Consider the following 22,284-nt stretch of genomic DNA (forward strand, 5'->3'; position numbering starts at 1 on the left):
TGCACACACACACACACACAGTAGTGGTTTATATTTTACACACTGTGCCCATGTTCCCCGTCTCTCTTTACAATCTCATAATAAGACTATTAAGCAGACTGTTAGGCCAGCATCATTTCTCCATTAGACACACACCCTGCCAATACTACAGTATTTCTGTGCACAGATGCACAGAGGAACAAGCATTATCTTTATGTGCATATTACACACACAAATGCATTAACGCTGAGTTAAGTACTGAAGATCTCATCCTGAATCAGGGCCAAGTATTTAGTGGTATCATGTTCTTCTCCTCTAACACTTGCCACAAAACAGTAGTCATATATCAAAAGTGATACCGTGGTTTTAGGATGCCTTATAAAAGCCAGTGTAGAAACTGTATGGCCTGTGATGAAAATGTTTCTTCTTTTGGTAAATATTTATGATGAGCAAACATTAACATACAGTCTTTATCTTTGTGTGTTTACAGAGAGGTACTTAACTCACCATCAATGTCTTTGAGATTTAGTGAGGTACTGAATTAGAGTCTCTGGAGACATGAAACATAAGGTTGCTTTGTGATTTAGTGACGAGGGCATCCAGACAGACTATGGACATCCTGAAACCGGGAGTTGTCTGATGTCGGGGTCAGGACATCATATTTATGAGACAAAGACACACATAGGAGGACGTCTATGATTTCAAAGCTACTAAAACACACAGCATTTGAACAAAAAAAGTGTTTATTTGAGAACCTTTGAGTGTGATAATAAATACATGAGCACTTGGTCAACATCTTAGTGTGGTGCATTAAGCGCGCGCACACACACACACACACACACACACACACACACACACACACACACACACACACACACACACACACACAAACACACAGCACCTGAACCAGTTTACACTCTTACATCTGTATGAAAACACTGAAGATACCTGCTGTCCAGAAACCCAGTTCTTTGCATCTGGGTTGGTCCCTTTAGGCTGTAAACGCTTAGCAGTGGGTGTGACAGTATATGTGTGTGTGTGTGTGTGTGTGTGTATGTGTGTGTTTTCTCATATGTGGGAGACTTTGGTAGGTTTTCCCTCAAACAGTCCTATAGCTGTATTAACAGTAGTGTTTCACAGTCAACTGGCTGTACATGTGGTTCAGCATGTGATTTGGTGACACACACCGAACTAGTTTGCTCTCCGAACAGCGACTAGCTGTCTACTGGTAAACTGTAGCAGAGGTGTCGGCACAGAGCAGAGCTGTAAAAATAAACAGTCAGTCAGTTTTTTCTTTTTTTTTTTTTTTTTTTTTTTTAAATAATCACATCATAAACATCCTGCGTGTCAAATTACAAGCCATGGTGAACAGACAATAGCATGAACTCTAAAGGTGAGTCTGGTTTGTATTTCTGCTGAATGTGGGTGAGAATGAAGGAATGGATCTCAGGCATGTATGTTTAGTCCATGAATGTGTTTGTCTCAGTCTCTTGTGTGCATTTGTGATTCTCATTCATCTCCGTTGTATATCTGTTTGTGTCTCAGTCTTTGTAACCTGCTGACCTTTCGGGGTCAGCGTGCAGAGGGGTGTGTGTTGGGAGTAGTAGTGGTCCATGCGCATGCACAGACACAACCACATGGACTGTGTCGGTGCTAGTTCAGCGACGGGGAGCGGTCGGTGGTCCACAGCAGCTCGATGTAGGGCCACTTGGTCTGTAGGCAGCGCTTGACTGGAGTGTCGTCTGTCCGAACCATGGGGTCCTCGAAACCTAGCACCAAAGCTGTCCCTTCCACATACTCCACCTGAAAACACACACACACACACACACGCGCACACACAAGTAGGTCAATACATGGTTAACACTGTGTAACCTAAACACACAAATCTAAACGCTTTCTGCCAGCTTTGACAGGCTTCAACTCTATCAATCTCTTTTCAGACATTTCCTCTAAGTGGGTCATGGGGTGAAATGCAGAGGGGATGGATGCAACTATATAGCAGATGCTCACAAACACACACACACACACACACACATATATATTTATATATATATCAGCTGCAGGGGACTACTGTCAGCAGGTCTGTTATTCCCATCCGGAACTATGGGACTGGAATTGCCATCACAACCTTATAGGCGCCTTGCTGCCATGTGCGTATGTGTGCCTGTGTGTGTGTGCCTGTGTGTGTGTGTGTGTGTGTGTGTGTGTGTGTGTGTGTGTGTGTGTAGGCGTGTAGGCGTGTGCTTTTGTGTGGGCACACATGTGGTACCACTCCTACAATTTCAGGTAGCAGTATGGAAAAAAGCTGTTTTACAGACTACTCAAAGTTGACAGATGAAGAAAGTGATATTCCTGAGTACCAGGTTTGTGCACAGCCACCAACTATGTACATCCACTGACAATCATCCATCAAACTAAGCCCACTTAATAGGCCTGTGTTTCACCATTTATCACAGCATGGCTGTGGACAGTGGCCTCTGTGTGGAAATGACTTGGAGAAATAGAAGGCTAAGCCAGGGTTTTTGGATGGATGGACAGGCTATTGGGCTCGCAATAGCTACTGTTTATTCTGGAGAGGATGGCTGCCTCAAACTGTGTGTGCGTGCATGTGTGTGTCTGTGTGTGTGTATGTGCGCATGAATGATGACAGGAAAAGAAGTAATAGGGAGAGAGACAGCAACCATCAGTTGCTATGAAAAACCTGAATAGTAAAAAGCGTCTTACCCTCTCGTTGTGGTTCGACTGTTTAAGTCCATTGTAGTGGTAGACGGGAAATGAGTCTGGGATTCCTGAATCCTGAAACACAGGCCGAGAGCAAGAGTGAAAAACATGCAGTGTTGTTGGAGAGTCTTTGGGCAAATTGTTCTCACAGAGATGGAGGTTAAGACCCGCAGAGGCAGAACATTTTTGAACCCAAAAAGTCAAACTGGCACATCTCTGCCTGGAACCAAAGCTTACCGTTAAATCCCACGTGTTAAATTTAACCGTGTGTGTATGTTTGTGTATTGAAGCAAAGCCCAACTCCAATTACAGCAAAACAGCCGACACTACAAAAACGTCCGAATAATGACAATGAGCCAAAACACTTCCCATGATTTTGGCTTTAAGGTGCAGAATGCTAATTGGGTGTGTTGTCTGAGAGCGTGTCCAGCTTCTCGTGTTTATATGCCTATATGAAACCCTAACCCTCAACCCAATCCCACGTGTGTCTGAGTGTGTGTGTCCAGTTGGCTAATGGTAGTATAATTTCTTTGCGGCTCGGGGCCATTCCTCTGGTGAGTCCCTAAAGCCCTGATCACTTTAACACAGTTCCCTCTATCTCTCCCTCTCTAGTCTTCCTCGCTTGCTCTGCCTAATAAAGGCGTCCTACCGCTCTTTCTAAGCTTCTAAGTCACGTCATATGATGGTGAACACATACACACACACGCGCATAGATTTCACATGAGACACCACAGGAATGTTTTTGGCATAAAAACCTTTGATTTACTAAAACAGCACTCCACATATGCTTGGGAAATAGATGATAGTGTCACTCGTATGTGTGTACGCGACTCTTTCTCCATATGTTTTAACTGTGATATGGATTGTATGACTGCTGGAAGGTATTTGTCATACAGTGTGTGTGTATCTTTGATGTGGGAGTACACCTCTGCACACATACCTGATCGGGGAAGAATTCCAACAGAAAAGGGCCCAGAAGAATTATGCCCAAACTCTCTGGATCCAGCTTACTCTTCACCAGACTGACACTAAGCAGGCACAAATATAGACAAATAGTTAGATAAGTAAGGAAGTAAATAAGACGCAGAGAAAAACAGATCAGGAAACAGGAAAAGAGAGTGGAGGTAAGAAGGTAGCCATCAGCAATGCACAAAATAACAGTCTGTGATGTTTTATGTATGAAACCAGTCAGATTTACGATCACCTCATCACTCAGTGTGGACTTATGATGCATGTTTTGGTGAGTGCGTGCATGTTTTCATGAAGACCGTGGTGCAACTAAATATACCTCTTTCCAGACATTCCTGCGTGTTAGATCAGTGTTATTATTCAGCTGATAAAAAAAAAAAATTTTGGTCAGATTGCCCTTTTAAGGCAGCGAGAGGGGAAGCAAGGTTTGTACTCAGACACAGAGGGAGAAGGGAATGATTGTTGCTTCATCTATTGATATTTACAAGTAGTATGTGCAGCGGAATGGCATGAAGAGTAGATGCTGACCCTGCTGAAGTGTCATTGAGCAACACTCCGAATCCCTGAAGAACATCCCCAAAGGATCAATAAAATATCTCGTTATTATCAATGAGTGATTGTTTGTTGATGTGGATGTATGACTGCTTATGACTCCATTTAAAACTGGATTGGACATGAGATGATGTTGCCTCGTGTCCAACCCGTCCTCCTGTTTGGGTTGCCATCAGCTGATGTTTGTCTGGACTGGTGTATATGTATGATTTACAACTGTGTCAGTATTTTCAATGTTACATTCGCTTTGATTGCTCGAATTGGGATTTGGGAATTTTTATCTTTCAACACAAGTTTCTGTCCACGCTGGAGAAACAAGAACTACATATCACTTGAAAATTAACTTTACGGACACAGTAATGATACCTTAGGGGGATTATACGAGAATAAGAGATTTGTTGGAAAAACATGCAGGAAAAATGTCACACTGCTACGAAGTTTGCATAAAAAAAAAAAAAAAATCTTAAGATCATAAAAAACATGTTTTCTTGTTTGAGTATGAATAACCCTATTCCAGACACTACAAAGCAAATGATGCAGACACTTTGATGGCTTAGAGCGATATCTTGAGTTTTGCAGAGAACATTGTCCACTAGTTTACCGCAAGTGGCAGCAGCTGACTGTCATAGACAGGGTGCGGAATTAACACGCGCCATGCGCCAAATGCGGGTAGATTTTCCGTTTGGCAAATAAATCTCAAGAAGCTATCCGCCACACTGGCGGCTAATGATTGTTCCAAAATAGTCATGTAATAAAATATCTGGCATGATGGCTTGGAGGAAATGACTCATGTTTGTCCCTATACAGTGTAAATACATGCACCATACATGCTTTTTATGCTGCGAACAGTGCAACAAAACTGTAGGAGTGCTTGAGATGGTCTGATGCAAAGGAACGCCAGCCACAGACCGTGTCAAGGCCCCCCCAGTTGCCCCAGAGTACTAAAGATGCTCCTTTTTTCACACGATAGAACCCCTGCAATAACTCTCTTGTTGTGTGGTAAAGAATGAGACTAGCCTGTTTGCAGTGGGAGTCTCCTCCCAGAATGCTCTGTTGTGTTGTGATGTATCGGCCATCTGGGGGTCTGCAGAGCAGATCAGTGGTCCAGCTACGTGGCCAGGCCCTCGGCTGCAGCGTTAGGGCTTACTGTTCCTCAGACGAGAACGTGCTTCTGTTTGAAGCGGCACTTTAAAGTGTTTCCTCCCTCTTTCAGTCTTTCTTCCTGCCGTTAATGATCTCCCCTCTAAGCCTCTGTTTCTGACTTTCTTTCTTTTCGCTCTTTCTTTCTTCCTGCGCTTTTATAGTGGGCTCTCTCTGGTCTTACTTTATAGTAGCCTGGTAGTGAAACATGAGCACAGGGCTGCTGACCTGGCCTGGCCGTGACTTAGGAGTTAGAACTTTAGAAGCTCTACAGGTGCCACACACACACACACACACACGCTAAAATACAGACACACACATAAAGCCTTGGACATGCAAGCACTTACTACTCGGGCTCCGAGACAAGGTCAAGGGCTTTCATCACATCCTCCAGCAGGGACTCTGGGATGAAGCCATTATCTGGAGAAAGAGAGAGAGAGAGCGAAAAACATAAAGAGAGAGCGAAACACTGGCTGACTTGGGACAGAACATAAAATACAGGCTTTTTAGTAAGAGAGCTAGAAAGCAGGGGAAGCCTTCACCTACATACATATGGCAAAGCGCTTTTTACATCACGGGCCCCGGGGGAATTAATTCATCTGACACAACATAACCCACACAAACAAACACACACACACACACACACACACACACCTTGTCCTTTCTCTCTGACCTACATTCCATGGCAATGATGATTGCTTTACCTGAGAGGAGAAGATTTAAACACTAACATGTGCTTCTACCCTTGTGTGTCTGTGTGCATTCAGTGTGTGTCTCATTTAAACGCTTGCATGTGAGCCTGTGTGGCCTGTTGTTTAGATACATACATAAACCTCCAATGTGTTGTGAAGAAGATTAACTGACAAGCGCTCCGGTTGTCCAATCTCAAGCAATTCAATCTCCCTTATTCAGTGCCAGATGTTATTCTCCCTCAGTGACAATTGACAGTTTGACAACAAGCAGGGCTAACACACACACACACACACTCCACAGGGACAATGACAAACACTGAATATTAAGGAACATGTTGAGACAGTGGGTTGCTGAGGGCATACGTCTGGTGTGAGTCACTGCAGTATGTGTGACTGTGTCTGGCGCCCTTTTTCCACAACACAGTGAGCTGTGCTGACTCTACATGTGACACAGACAGATTTATGGCCCTTTTACACAGAACTCAACTGTGCTGCTTTGCTGGAGCATGTGTGTATAAACTACAGTGCGTGAATGTGTATGCGTCATGCATGTACGTCGAGTAAATCCGCCTTGCATGTGTGTATACTGTACATGTGCGTTTAAATCTGTGGGTACACCTAGTTGATGCTTGTGTTTGTGTGTGAGGAAAAGACCAGATGGTGTGCAGGATGTCCTGGCAGATGAGAGCAGAAGTGGATCTAAGAACATGGAAAACTGGATTCTGTGCAACAGGAAGACGGATGAAGAACCGGGGGGAAAAAGATGACAGACAGTTTGTCATTTAGTTATGTTTACATATTTGTTGACAAAGTGGCTGGAGCAAGACTGCTTTCAGCTGGCAGGATTTATCTCACTGTAACATTGCATTGCACCACATATACACAGATCTTTGCAAATCTGCATGCTGTTCCTACAAGCCAGATAATGAATAATGTTTATGGCAAAAGAGAGCAGAGCACTTAATTTCTCAATAAAAACACATTTATATTAAAAGGTATGCGCCATTTATTCAGGTCCTCAAGCTGAACACTCTTGCAACATGGATTGCTCTAAGTGTTAGTATAGTGCATAGTGTGACTCCCTACATCTCTCTACATCTTGTCTCCAGAGCAGAAGAAAAACATTACACAACAGATGGTAAGGCTAAATGTTTCATTTCAACTCTTTCTTCCTAAGTGCTCATGAACACACACGCACATCCCTCCCTATAATCTCGAGGCTACGTCAATTAACGTTGCAGATTAGAACTCTGACTTTTAGCTCATCTCTTAATCTTTCTATTGTCATTGTGTCACTCTCTGTGTCCTTCCCCTCGCCAAGAAAGAAAAAAATTAGGTTTTAGGAAAACGAGGATGAGAGCGAAGGAGCAGGATGGTTGACTCAGCTGTAAGAGGAGCTGATCTCACCAACCTAAACAACAACAGTGGGGATGAGAGTGGAGAAACAGATCTTCGTTCCGCCTGTAGAAGAAAAATAACGGAAAAATGAACAAGAAAGAAGAAGCGAGGAGGCCAGTGGAGGTTATAAATGCATCTGCTCGACCAGGAAGAAGAGAAGAGAAAGACAACAAGGCCAGGATATTGTGGGTGTAGCCTTGTGAGAATGAAAGCATTAGTTAAAGCACATCTGTGTGGCATGATTTTCGTATAGCTGGTGTACTAATGAGCACATAAAGTATAATGACCAATAAAAACAAGTGTGCAGGGCCTGAGGGGTGGGAGATATGAATGATTAATGCAATAATGATCATATGTACAATATACAGTATATGATGAAAACACTTGTTCATTACCTTCAGGATCAAATGACTGGAAGACCCTCCTTGCCTGTTCTGACGGAGACTCTGGACCTACCAGGGACATCTCCTGTAGAGAGACAGCCAGGAAGACAGGTGAAAGATAGAAAGATACAGAGATAAATGGAGACAAAGAAGGAGGAGAAAAAAAAAGAAGAAAAGAGTGTAAGGTGAGAGACTGTGCATGACAAGATGAAGGGATTTGACCCAAAAGTGACCAAGTACAGATTTGTGACTAAAGTGAAGAGACAGGGAAAGTTGCAGACAGAGAACGGAGCATTTAGGAGTGGAGGAATTAGATCACATTATAGGAAAATGCGGCTTCATCAGTGCTGAAACATTAGAACAGCTGAGTGCAGGGTGAAGCGACCAGACAATCGTCTAGATCTACTCACAACTAACAGATTGTGAGCACTCTTGTCAAGGCTTAGCAAGTATTATTAATGTAGACTGTGAATCTATGTGTGTGTGTGTGTGACTGTAATCTAAGGGGCCAGTGCAATCACCGGAGTCCATTGGGTTATTAACTGATTTTCTGATAAAGTTAGACGGCTTGTTTTCACTCCAAAGACGGCATGTTTTCACTCCAAACACACAATCAGGAAATCAAGTCTTACATATACACCCCGTGATTTATGACAAGATCTACAATGTTTGTTTGTTAGTGAAGTTTAGAGGGAGTCGTGTTGGCAGGGAGAACAGAAATGAGGGAGTGAGTATGTGCATCTACAAGAGGGTGATGCCCCTTATGACTTGGCTTACAATGTACAGTATATGCTGATTAGCTGAACAATCCCTTACTCTCTCCACACTAAAAGGACTTAGTATACTTCGAACAAAGTGTTTGTCAGATTTTGTAACAGCATCTGAAACTCCCTCTGCTAACACCTTTCCAATGTCAGAATGGGGAGGGGGGGGGGTTCGTCTTTTTGTAGCTTCCCAAAACCGACAATCCAACAAGCATGTTTCAACTTCAATGGCCAGGTCTACAAAGGCAAGAAAGAAGGCAGGGTTTGAACTTCTATCTCAAAATTTTCATTTTTGGAGAGATAAGGGAGGCAGTGTGACGAAGGCAGGAGGAGGATATAGTGGCGAGCTTTTCACCCCACCTTTGAGTGTGGTCGCTCAGATCAAGTATAAACACTTTTGCTTTCAGATGTGGTTGCACAAAACGTTGAACAACCGAGTTCGTTTTAAGCATATAGAACTCTTAATACTCGAAAACCAGAGATGTGACAGATCTAATGGGATAGAAATGTCTTCTCATTCCCTCTCTAATCTTAGATTTTAAGCATTATCTGATATCTGTAAACTTACTGTTGGATTTTATCCACAGCTTACAGTAAATTGAATAAGCATTAGTTTCCGATAAGCGATATTGCAAGCAAACAATAATAATAAAGAGTGCAAGGGTAAGTGTCAGAGTTCCTTGAAAATATTTCGAATGGATAACCATTTAGAGAAGAGTAAGGAAAAGAAAAAAGCTCAGAGAAGATAGAGGGGATATTTTTCCGAGAGAAGATAAAATGAGATTTATCTCGAAACGATGGCTTTTCAGCCTTGAGCGGTCACACACTCATGCAAAGTGTGTAGGCGAGAGTCAGAGGGTTCTCACTGTTCTTCCATACAAGTGAGGGAGGGAGCGTATTTATGACAACGAAGGGCTGGACAAACACAAAATGTTTTTGGAGAGCAAATGAACCCTGCTCATCTCCTTTAGCTGGCCTTTATTAAAGCTTGAGCCTCAGATCCACGCGGGCTGCTAGGGTTTCACGGTCCACTTATTACTGTACTTGGGGCTTACGCAGGGAGAGGGGAGAGAGAGGGAGAGTGGGGTTCAGGGGGACACGATGAGAAGAGATGACTCCCAGCTGCTCGCTCTTCAGATGCAAAGAAAAACAGGCACAGACCGGCGAACACACGCTCACACGCTGTTCTGTCACACAGAGTATAGCAAGGCCCTGATGTGTTAACATTACAGGCTCCATAAATCTGACGGTAGATTTGTCATTTGCTAGATATGCCTGTATTTCACTTATAGGGGTGGACAAGGGTCATTTTGCTGTCCCAGAAGGAAAGAGGTGCTGAAAATGTCCGTTAATGGTCCACTTCATGTCTTAAGATGAAGTCAATAAATGTAGGATTAACAGTGAAGAATGTGCCTTGCAACACGAACTGTTTTGTTAAACTGTAATTCTGCCTTACATTAGAACTAAGAAAATATGTCTCTGCCCAAAGTGATTAGAAGTTTTAATTGATTTTAAGGCTGCCATATACAATCCCAAAGTCCAGTGAGCCTCATCAAACAAAGCTCAGTTACAGTTTATTATCTTTCAAGGCAGGATGGACACATTCTGTGTGAATCACTGTTACAGGATGTCAACACTACACCAGAAATAGTCATCAACAGACAAAGCAAAATCTACCATTATGGCTAGTCTATACACGCTTATATGGAGTTAAAGAGCACATAGCGAAGAATAGAAAAGATAATGACTCACGAGAGCGTCAGAACATGTACAGAGGCTAACAATAATGGCAGCAGAGATTACGTGATTATGTGTGTGTGTGTGATGACAGGTCTGCCTGGCCGTCTTTGATCTGTGTTTTATTAGAGGCCTGAGGAAGATGCTGCTGAGTTGGAAAACATGTCATGGAGCTAACATGCTCTGCAGGGAGGATGTGTGTGTGTGTGTGTGTGTGTGTGTGTGTATATTTGTCTTTCCTCTAAAATCCATTGCGTTACTATGATGAGTGTGCATTTGTGTCTGAGTCAGTGTGAGAGACAGAATTTGTGTAATAATTAGGCCTGTTCCCTGCAAACATTTATTTACTTATATTAAAGAGCCAGACTATATTTGGCGCAAACATGCATTCTCTTGCAGGGATACGGTACAACACACACACACACAAAGACCTGGCATCAGTGCAACTCTGTGTGTGTGTGCGTAAATAAGTGTGCCTTATGAAATCAAGGAGCACATTCCAATCTCCATGGTTCGACTTTTTTGCACAAACCCTTGACCCCCTTAACAGAGCAACAACAAGCTACTCAACATAGGAACAAAGTAAGAACAACACACGCACACACACACCACACCAAGAACTTAAAAACATAAAAGTAATGCAGAACATTTGCTCTGAGAAAAAACAGAATTCATTTAATGAAAACATGTTTTGTTAAACAGCCAGCAATGTCAAATGACCACAAACACTTAAGCAATGTGTGTGAGTGTGTGTTTCTCTTTGGTCAAGTCAAGATGACTAACACATCCAAACTTGTCCTTTCGCAAAAGATCAGATCTAACTGTACTGTATGCGCTATACAGTATAAGTGTGTGATTCTGTTTTCTTGCTCTCTCTCTACTAGACTGAATAGCTCGCTTAGGACGACAACTCTTCCCCTGTAGAGGCCTTTTTACCCTGTTTCTCCTGCCCAGTTTCACCCCTCTTTACCTGCCTTTTCCTGTGCTAAGTAGGTACTTCAGTTTTGGAGTATTTCCTTCCCTCCCACCCTTGACTTTTTCTTCTGTTCTTCCTTCCCTCCCTCTTTCATCCTTTATCTCTACATACAGGTAGCTACTTCAGGAAGGACAGGTAGGTGTACTTTACTAGAGTTACTCTTTCTTTCCCTCCGGTCCACCCAAAGAGCTTTTGTATACGCTGAGAGGCTTTGAGTGGCCACAGAGTGAGTCTGAAGGGATCGGTTTCAAGACAACAAAGCAGAGGTCTCGGACAGCGTCTCCTGCCTTGTTCCTAGCGGGCACTGGCAGCCTCACTACATGACAGGCTGAGGAGGGACTCTGTGTGTAAGGTTTCGTATGTGTGCTGGTATGTGTGTTTGTTTTGTTCACCTTAACTCGCCTGCGTCCCATGTGATTACAAGCACAGAAAACAATGGAAAACCTATCCTGCTTTCTGTATAAAGCAGTGCATGCAGTATCTACTGTATGTTTGTATGTGTGTGTGTGTGTGTTCCAGGTGTGATAGACAGAACAAAGTAGTGATTTATGGAGCTGTCTTGGATGAGAAAGACTGTCTCACCAAAAAAAAGAGAGGAGACACCAGAGAATAGTTACATAGTGCAATGATGGGTCCTCTAACGGAAAACAACACACAGGGGAAAAGGAAGAATAATGCAGCACACACACACTGACACAGACAGCCTTTCATCTTTCTACAATGGCTCTTGGTCTGACCTGTCAAGGATTATTAATGACTGTTAATGTACACCGCTTTGTTATTTTGTGTTAATGTGTGGCCCGCACCCTGTGATCATCCTTTTTGAACAGAAAGCACAAAATTTTGATCTTGTTTTCTAGTCCTCTTGCAGTTCATTTTATCATTTCATTACCATCGTTATATTCACGTTCTCCTGTATACAGTTATTTTTTCATCTTTTCATGATAATATTCAAATTTGTTTTTCTTTGACCTGACCCAACTACCTTACATTTAATTTTGCTTTGGCTATTAATCAACTTGCTTAATTGAATATTATTGTTTTTTTTTTTTTTTTTTACTTTTATGATGATATTATCTTATCCTATTTCTGTTTCTGTTTTATACATATCAAGAGTTTGGTCTTTTATATAATGAATAACAGTGAAAAACAGCTCATTTGCTGCATTGTGTATATCAGAAAATCTTGTGATAATGATTTCACCCACATTGCAAGTCCCTGATGACAACACTGTGGTATGTATCTGTGGTTATTCCAATAAAGCCTCTTTGAGTTAAACTGACCTACATTAACTGTGTCTCCACACTTGTGTTTCATGTCCCCGCGCTCACAAACCCTTGAAGGACATTTCCAGTGTGTGTGAGTGTGTGTCTGCACAGGCAGAAACTGGAGTCTTAAGGGACACAGAGCGCCACAGAGGCTGCTCTCTCTCTCATAGTAAATCACTGACCCAGAACACAACTACTGTACACACACACACACACACGCTCACAAAAAACACACATGTGACTCCCTCGAGAAGGGGAGATACAGCCTGTGAACCTCATCACTCAGCGAGAGGAGAGTAAAGAGTGATGAGAAATGTCACAGGAGGATCACCACCCTGCTACCCCCTTTCCTGAGTGACTACTGCACTACTCTTTAAAGTGCATCCTTCCTTTCTACTTCCCTTCTTCCTCTTCCCTTCTCATGGGGGACCAATCATCTGAAGAGGTTAGTTGAGGTGCGCTGGGGAATGCTTTACTTGGGCAACAGATCCACCGTGCACTGAGTGGATAGTTACTTCAAAGACAAGAAGAGGAAAAGGGAAGGAAGAAAGAATCCCTTCTTAAACATATTGCATGATATGTCTCATCCATCACCCATCCCGCTTCTCCTTCATTCTCTTTCTGTCTGTCTTTCTTCCTTTCTCTCCCTCCTCTGGCGTCTCAGAAAGTCTTGTCCAAAAACAGATCCCATTACATACCATTATACACACACACACACACACGCGCACACACACATTAATACAACAGAGAAGAGTGTGTGGGGGGTGTTGTGGGTGAGGATCAGACATGGTGGAATGGCCTTTGTGTAGGTAGATTAGATAAAAACACTAATGCTATTAAGCTGATGGTCTGAAAGCCACAGTCACACACTGACAGCAACTCAGGGGAATACACACCCGTCCCCAATGGCAGACAGAAGGAGCCGTTGACACATCAGTGGCAGGGATCAAGTTTTCTGCTTTTGTGGGGATGGCTCTATATCGGAGCTAAAAGCTACATAACCAGGTAACGCGTATTTTTGTATCACAAAGCCTGGGAAATCTCAGTGTGCCTCAAATTAGCTCTAAACATAGATTCGCTGTCGAGGAGGACAGGGTCACACTGAGTGAGGTCTACCAGCAGAGCGCCTTGCCCTGAGTCTTCCCCCTTCAGCTTGGGCTCAAAGTTGTAGAGCCCATTACTGCCAGCACAGTGTAGCGTAAGCCATGTACATCAGTATATATATGCATGTGTATGTGTTTTCAAGTGTGTTCCCAGTCTCCAGCGGGACAAATGGATCCAGATGGGAACTCTGGAATCACATTCCCTACAGGAAGCCATCCACCTGAAGCCACATACACACACACACACACAACGCTAATGCTAATCAGTATTAGGTTCCCTGTGCTCTGGAATGTGTGTGTAAGAGTCAGACTGTGGTGTGTGTATATGTGAACATGTCACTAGTGCCGGGGGAGTTGTAGCAATCGGTAAGTCATCAGTGCATGCATGATGACTCTAGGTCATCACTGAGCCAACATATGATTCACTTGCCTAGCAGGCTTGAGCTTTATGCATGTAACGGAGCTTTTAATCAATGGTATATTAAGGGTGTGGCAATGTGATGGAGATGACTCTCAGGGATTTTTCTGCCTCTCTGGTGCCATTTTCACAACAGCAGGGAGAATCGATTTGCTACAACTAAACCTGCCAGCTTTAATACACAAGCTACACCAATGTATCAAGTTACATGTTCACTGATAGAGATGATAAACATGCTTGTTTGAGTGCAAGCTTGGTGTGTCCATGCATATACACACATCCGTACTTATACAACTTCAGATCTGATGATTCATGCCCCAAAGTAGCCTTACTGTTGCTAGGCTAGCGAGTGTCTTAAAGTCTGTTTATAGTAAGTGTGTTAGAGTCAGTCAGCACAAAAAGTGTTGGTTAGTCCAGTTTAACCTGCAGGAGTTTCTGAAGGCTCCTGTAACATGTTTTTCTGCCATGGGGGAAATAAATTTATGATGAGTGAAAATGAGTCTCTACTGCAGAAATGGAATATGTCAAGCTGCCAAATACCACTGTCACAGATGATAAGGAGCTCAAAAAGACAAACAGGCAGTCTTATAAATGTTAACTGCTGGAGAAAATATTTTTTTTACCACTTCCAAGAGCCTGGTAGGAGAGCATGTGAGTATGTCACTATACTACGATGCAAGTTATATTCATAAAGTAACATTATTTTTCCAAAAACAGCTGTTGTAAAAGGGAGGGGGGTTGTCTTACAATCCAGGTTGCCTTATATTTGTAGTATTATTTATATTCGTATCTCAAGCCTGAGTATATTATGCCATTGAGAGCTAATGTGACTAAACACATTGAAAAACACTTGAGGAGAAGAAGGATGAGCTAAAAGTCAAGCTAGCTCTGACCACTGACTGCTGGACAGCTCTCCAAAACAAATGCTACGCCACAACTTCTCTGAAAAATTAACCGGTTAGTTATCGGTCAATAGGTATCAGTCTGTTAAAAGCAAAATTAACCGAAACTGACATCCTAGCATAAGTGTATATGTCAGTTGTTGCAGTAGGAGCAGAATCTGTTGGCCCCTTTTCTTGGAACCCGGCAACCTTTTAGAAACTCAGGAATTTTACCTGGATTTGAATCACAAGAACCTGGTTCCAGTTTTGTTTCCAGGACCATAGTTCCTGCCACAAAACTACCTGGTCTGGGATAACACTTTCTGAAGGCTCAGCACAGAGTGTCACAAACATAAGCCTCCAGACTGCAACAACTTGTGAAGAGAGTCTGCATGTGAGCACTAGTTGTTACAATATGAGAATGTTATTGACGTGTAAACAACAGCCATGCAGTCAAATTCCAGACTAGTCAACGAGGCAGAGATTAGATGAGTGAGCGAAACAGAGCCAACTCTTAAGCTTGCCATTTGTTGTGGTTATGTACTGAGGTAGAAAAATAATCCGAAAAACACGAAGCTATCTTGCCTTTCTGGCATTTATAATCTCTCTTTTCACTTCTGAACATTTCCTTTTTTTTCAAATTTCAGTCACAGTTGTCTTGTTGCATGCAAGATTATGTCCAAAACCAAGCCTTTGCTTTCAAATCTGTTATTGGTCTAATTTAGCTAATTCTATTATCGCTTAAGATTAAGTGGAGAACCAAACATGAACTAGAACTTTTAGTTCCTAAGTGCTGTTTCTGAGGCTCTTAGGCTCCTGGTGTTATTTTGTGCAGCAAAAAAATGTCTTTCTGAACAAATGCCAGGACAAGAAAATGTTGATCCATTTTGTTGGAATTAAAGGATAAGTTCACATATTTTCCAAGTCTGTCTTAAAACAATACTAACATGCCCATATGTAAACTGAAAGTGTTATCAGTTGTTTTAATCAATCCTCCTGTCCATACTGGCCATAAAGACATCCCTTTCTAAAGTGATTTCAATGTAACTGACGGTAGACAAATTCCACAGTCCTATTTCTGTACAAAAAATGGTTCAACACTCCCACCAAAGGTAATATGATGCTTCAGCTTTCTTAGTGCTTCTTAGCATTTCAAGTGGATATCTTCCAAAGTTATTGTGTTTTTAGTATGAAAATGTCTTCTTTTTGTTACTGTTCCTCCACTACAGAAGTTATCCTTTAACCTGACAGTGAGGATAGACAGAAGTTTACTGTAAATGGATGCTCTTGTTGGAGTCTAAATTCAGCAGTTTACATCATGGCTATACATCATGTACTACAAACCATTTCGTTTATCACAGATGGTTGATTAATTGAAGATGTGTGGTTTTGTGAGGGTGTGTGTTTCTTAGTACGTGAGAAAGAAAGAACATGAAGATGACTATGTGCATATGCCTGCACTTGTTAAGTTCCTTTTTGGAAACTGCTTTTTTTCCTTAATGCTGGATAGGTGGAAAGCCAAGAAACAGCCCTGGCCATATATGACTATCTCCTGTGCTCATTTTTCCCTCCCCTCCTTTTCTGCCTCTTTTTTTCCCCCACATTGATATCTGACCTGCACTATATTAAATCTGTTAAGCACATTCCATATTTTGGTTTTTCTAACCTGCTGAGGAGACTGGCTTATATTACACACTGTGTGTCTCTGTGTGTGAAATATGCCTTTCCTCGCTTATGGATGAGTGTATTGAACTTGCCTTGGTGAAAAACACAGAGAGGTGAGTTTCACTGCCAAGGATCCAAATAGGGAACTTTGGAGATTTAAGGAATGCCCCGACCTGAAACATACACACACACACACACACACACACACACACACACACACACACACACACACACACACACACACACACACACACACACACACACACACACACACACACACACACACACACACACACACAGACACACACAAAGAAAAGGAATGTGTAACAAATGAATGTCTATTTTGAGTAATTCTCATTATGAATCAGAAACTGATTACAGTTTAACACAAGTTCATGGAGTACATTCATATTTGAACAGAGATGTCATGTTATAGTATATGAACAGCATATTATTTCTCTGGGCCCTCAACAAATAGGTCTGTGTAATGAAATGTATATTACAAATATTAAGACACAACTCAATTTCACTAGCCGGTTTTCTAATTATTTACTTGTTCTTCTTAATTGCAGCATCACATCAAGCTAAAAGTTTCTCAATTTTACAAGAAAACCAAATCATCATACAATGCACATATGAACAGCTCTCCCCTAATGTGATACAAATTGATCACTTAAATCTTCACAGCCCTCTTATCACTTTGGCAACCACCTTGCTATTAACTTATTATAGCTACATGTCTCAAGTTTCAACTTGAGCTTTTTTGGGTATGCTTGTATTGGCAATGATGAATAAATAGCCAAGATTCCTGTTTTGCAATATCAATAAATAACACTGTCGCGACACATGTAATTTTAAATCTCTTTTGTGATCTATTTGTAGTAAATGTGTGTTCCAGTACATGTGTGCCAGAAAGTTAAAGTGCAGTGAGAGAGAGAGAGACAGAATGGGGAGTCTGCAGTGAGTCCAGTGGGATTGTTACTTCCGAACACATATTTTCACACGGGATCTCAAAATGTGGCTTGTAGTTCACATATTGGAAATGTCCCACACCTCAAAGTAACAGTGAGCATATGCTTGTTTATTTGTATTCTAGCACTCTCTCATTTCGCACAGCAGGTGTCCCTCTTAACTCATAGTCAGTGTTCATCAAAAAACGGAAATCCACAAATCCACTGCAGATTTACCATGGGCATGTATTTGTTTGTACTTTTGCATTATGTCAGCGGAGACTGCGTGTATAGTATCTGTACCTTGCAGTAGCGTAGTGACTCCATAAGCGTGAGGAAGCCAACTGATGCCTGTTTGTGAATACCATGTAGTTCTGCAAGAGAGAAAAAAAAACTGAATTAGTTAGGTCATCCAAAACCAGTACTAATTTGTGCTTTTGTGCAATGCTGTGGGATCGAAGAATTATTGCCCTCTGGTGGATATGATTCAGATCTGGGGCCATAAACTTGAGTTTTGTGAGTGTGATATGTGTGCATGTGTCTGTTCAGTGAGTTTGATGTGTTTGTGTGTATGCAATCATTTCATGGAGGTCTTACTCATGCCAGAGCACTCCCTGTCGCCATCCCAAACATTAGAAACAGCGTGGCCAGTTACAAGGAGGTTCACCAAGCTCTGACTGCAAAATATAAATAGAACAAGAGTATAAAGGGAATTGCAGATAAAATATCAAGATATCCTGTAGCCTTTAGCATGGAAAAAGGGGCCTTGCAATAATGTAGAACTCCCTATGTCAGTATAACACAAGTACAAAAGGTGTTTATGTACCTGCCATGGCCATGGACAGGGTCTATGAGAGGCTCCATCGTGTCCTGGATCTCATTTCTTATATTCTCTATGCCCTGCACAGACAGCACCAGAAGACACAAATCTGAATTTCGTTTTTTGTTTATCTCAACATTCATGCAACACACAGGAAAATGACTTGAAATGATACAAAACATAATTAAAAGCTAATGAATAAAAGGAAAATCTTATTTCTGGTTTAAAAAAAAAAGAAAGAAAAAAAGTGGAACTTCATTCAAATAATTCAATAAATGTGGCAGAGAAAACAACCTCATGCTTTCCAATCAGTCCTTAAAATGTCCATCAACATCTACTTATTTTGTTTATTGTACCTTGGTGAGTATGACAGAGTAGAGGAAAAGCAAGACTCCACAGCACCCCCTCCAGGTGTGGTAGAGAGACAACATCTCCTCTCTGAGATCAGACACTAACACGACAGTGCGCTTGCTGCAGGAGGGAAACAAACATAAGGATGATTTATGAAGCGCTCAAAAGACAGAAGATTTGCTGGGTTTTGGGAAGTCATGGTCAATGAGACAAATGGATTTATTGCATTTGTCCCATGCCAGGTTGTGGAAGATAACTTTCACAATAGGGCAGAAATAAATTAAATGCATCAGGGGACAGCGTTAAATCTGATCTTGTCAGTTTGGAGCCGTCTCCGTCTTTTGCTCCAACTTGGAAAGCTTGCTAGTGAAGTTGTCTGTCTTAGTTAGCATGCACTTCTTCAACGTGAGTCAGCACTGCTTTTTGCTGACTGTGGTCTCAGCTGCCAGTACGCTTCTGGCAAATGCAGCCTTGCATTCATTTAGCTTGAGCGTGTGTGACAGACAGTATGTGTGTGAGAAAGGTAGTGAGAGGTAGTTTTTTTTTTATTTTTTATTAGGCAATCAATGAAAGTGCTGAGTCTGCAACTTGTGAGCCGAGTGAAATAGCTAATTCAATGTGAAAGCCAATTCTTGCAGAATAGATGAATCAAATACCTCTCCACCCTCGCCTGAAATATGTAGCCGTCTATCTCAATACTGCATATTGGCAATTGTAAAACCAGGATTTGTGAAGTCTCAATCCCTCCAGAAACCCACAATGTTACTTAATGCCAAGATTATCTGTGTTAAGAAGAGACAGTCATGACTATAAAGATGCAAGGTGTTAGCTGTGGTGAGAATACTAAGTGTCACTTACTGGAGAACACTGTGAAATCGTTCAAAGCCAAGGTCCTCAGCAGCCAAAGCAGCTAAGCACAAGAAAACAGACATATACTGTAGTATCAAAGCATGACACAGCAAAACGTCCATTCTGTATAATGGTTATTAGAGTTACTATTTTTGTTATCAATTGTAAAGACGAGGCTTGCGTGAATGAGTGAGCATTCATGTTTGTGCACTGTTATTCTGAATGTACATCTTGCATGGGAATGTAACAGACGTAGGACTCACTGGGTGGCTGCTCCTGTGGCGGCTGGCTGCTCTCTGGCTCTGGCAAGTCCTGTGTTTGTGACTGTGGCTGTGTCTGCGTGTTAGTATGTGTGCTAGTATGTGGGCTCTGTCCCTTGGCCCAGGTCACCAGGCAGAACCCTGTGGAGGGGCTGGAACAGGCGGACTCCAGGATTTCACTCAGCGTGGAACACAGGGCTGTTTTCTGCTCCTCCTCTAAACAGGCACAAACAAACAAATGCATTATTCAAGAAGTCATGCAACTATATAGAATAATTGCAAAAACAATGGTTTGAATGTTTTTGTGGACAGTCTACCTGAAATGTGTCTCCAGTTGGAACCTTCTCTGTTAAACAGAATGGTCTTTAAGAGGAAAGCCTGCAAAGAAACACAAAATCAGCCTTGAAAATGTGCAACAAAATATTCCACGGCGTATGCTACAGTCACTTGTACAAAAACTCCAATGTCTGCCCTCATAGACTCATACAGCGCACTTACAGAAAGTGTGGATAGTTCTGTACAACTGCAATGTTGCAGACAAAATTGTTTCATTCCTCACAACAATATTTTAAGCACCTCCACTAACTGAGCATGTAGAGGACAGTGAGGGGTCATAATACTGCACAGAAGCTGAACTGAACCATACCTGCACAGGCGCAATGACAGCACATGGCCCTCCCTCAAACTGCTCCAGTGCAGTGTGCTCATTCTCACTGAAGACAAACCCTGCATAGACAAAAGAAATGACAAAAGAGCAACTATATTTTTTTCCTCCAGAGATAAGGAAAAACAAAGTGCATGCATGGTCATATCCAAAGCCACAGTGTGAATTCAGGCTAAACCCAGGGAAACCAACCATATGCAGATGTAGGAATGATTATGTACAAGTATTCATACCAACCAAACACACATACAACAGCAGGGGATTTTACACGAGGATCTAACAACTGAAATTACCTGTTAACTGTACTCTTTTAGTTAGAATTATACCTGGATACACTGCTTATGTTTTATAGCCGTTATGCCTGAGGAGCAGGATTGTGTTCATATTTAGTTTGACATTGATTGACATGTATGGAGGTGTATTATATTTGTTCTTTCACTCTCATTGTGTTATTGTACTTGTTTGTTATGTTTGTAGTGTCTTGTAAGCCCATGCAGGCTTGGGCACCATGACACTTTGAAATAAATTAGCCACCTACCATAATCATACTGAAACTAAGCATCATACCTTGTGTCCATCTTCGGAAGATGGAGGCAGACACTCCTCCACTGGAGGGTCTCCCCCAAACCAGATCCACCACCTCTTTATTTAACTCGGACATGATCACTTTCACTGCTGGGAAATCCACAGGCACTCCCTCTGAAGTCCAACGGCCACGTGGGGATAATTGAGGTCTGTTGAGACCAGCTTGCTAGCTCTTCCCGTGGTTGACAGCCCACTTCTCTCGGCAGGTAGAGCCGGTGGCATTGGCCACAAGCTACCTGTGTGGAACGACACAGTCTTCGTTTAGTAGCTGGCAGGAAACTGGCGGGTAGGAATGACATCAACGTAGCTATAGTAGCCTGCCAATTGATGGAAAAGAAACATGCGTTAAGCTTACTGTTTATATGGGTACCCAGTTTTCAGCACATATTACTTAACTGCATTTTTAAGACACAGAGGTGCGATAGAAAACTAGTTTATACATCCATAAATATACTGGCTATATTATTTTAAAAGCTAAAAAGCTAACAGCTACGTTAATGTCAAATGGTTACAACGGATAGTTACCGATTACAGCGCAGGCAGTGGCATAACGGTTAGCTACTTCTGTTGCCTTGTCACATGATTGTGACATTAATGTGAGAATGATAACGGCAAGTTTTTAACAGCTGAGTTGTCCTGATAATGTCAGCAGTTAGCATTAGCATCACTAGTAGTAGCGGCTAATCTTTCATTGCTATGCCATTCAGTTGCTTCTCACACTACAGCGACGCCGATAGTTGATATATGAATTCATACCGTTTATCAATAGATAGATAACGTTAAATCTTAATTACCTTGTATTCACAGTCGAGTAAAGGGATTCCGTATTAATTATGTATTTTGGTGGCAATTTACTATCCCCAGCGTCTGTCATCCGTTTATTTACAACAAATTGTAAAAAAAAAAAACTGTGCGTGCGTACATTTGACGTGTCTGCCCATTGGTTGAAATCTAGAAAGTTCCAGGTGCGTCAAGGGGTACATTTTCAACGTGTTGTGTCATTGGTCTACAGACTTGTCAATCATAGTGAGGTCCCGCCTCCAAGCAGAGACCCGTTCAATACATTTAAAACCCAGCCCTAAATAATCAGTCCCACGGAGAAAGAAAATTTAAATCATGGAAGTGTTTGGTTTCTTCAGGGATAAAGCAGACGTTTAAA

The 22,284-nt window shown here is 42.0% G+C and overlaps 1 protein-coding gene across 3 annotated transcripts; it reads right to left on the bottom strand.

Moving 5' to 3' along the window:
• Window positions 1-704: 704 nt before the first annotated feature.
• On the bottom strand, window positions 705-22,240 carry mindy3 (MINDY lysine 48 deubiquitinase 3). Of its 3 annotated transcripts, none has more exons than XM_044358448.1 (16): window positions 21,920-22,240; window positions 21,108-21,361; window positions 20,523-20,602; window positions 20,194-20,254; window positions 19,880-20,092; window positions 19,626-19,677; window positions 18,773-18,887; window positions 18,423-18,496; window positions 18,194-18,273; window positions 17,900-17,970; window positions 16,739-16,819; window positions 7,847-7,919; window positions 5,709-5,781; window positions 3,641-3,728; window positions 2,704-2,775; window positions 705-1,782 (listed from the first exon to the last, which is right to left on the bottom strand). In XM_044358448.1, the coding sequence occupies exons 2-16, from the start codon at window positions 21,199-21,201 to the stop codon at window positions 1,633-1,635; spliced, it is 1,377 nt and encodes a 458-aa protein (XP_044214383.1). In that variant the 5' UTR covers window positions 21,202-21,361; window positions 21,920-22,240; the 3' UTR covers window positions 705-1,632. The 3 variants fall into 3 exon arrangements, with proteins under 3 accessions (XP_044214383.1, XP_044214381.1, XP_044214382.1); XM_044358446.1 differs by having other exon boundaries at window positions 21,108-21,442; window positions 21,920-22,235; XM_044358447.1 differs by lacking the exon at window positions 21,920-22,240 and adding an exon at window positions 21,651-21,840 and having other exon boundaries at window positions 21,108-21,442.
• Between the last annotated feature and the right edge of the window lie 44 nt (window positions 22,241-22,284).

This window comes from Thunnus albacares, chromosome 8 (genome assembly GCF_914725855.1).
Source record: "Thunnus albacares chromosome 8, fThuAlb1.1, whole genome shotgun sequence".
In the NCBI taxonomy this organism is placed as follows: Eukaryota; Metazoa; Chordata; class Actinopteri; order Scombriformes; family Scombridae; genus Thunnus; species Thunnus albacares.

Coding starts and splice junctions, on each gene's coding strand:
- mindy3 (XM_044358448.1), bottom strand. CDS start 21,201: ATGTCCGAGTTAAATAAAGAGGTGGTGGATCTGGTTTGGGGGAGACCC. Junction 18,274..18,422: donor CCTGTCCATGGCCATGGCAG/GTACATAAACAC, acceptor TATATTTTGCAG/TCAGAGCTTGGTGAACCTCC. Junction 2,776..3,640: donor TGGAATTCTTCCCCGATCAG/GTATGTGTGCAG, acceptor CCTGTGTTTCAG/GATTCAGGAATCCCAGACTC.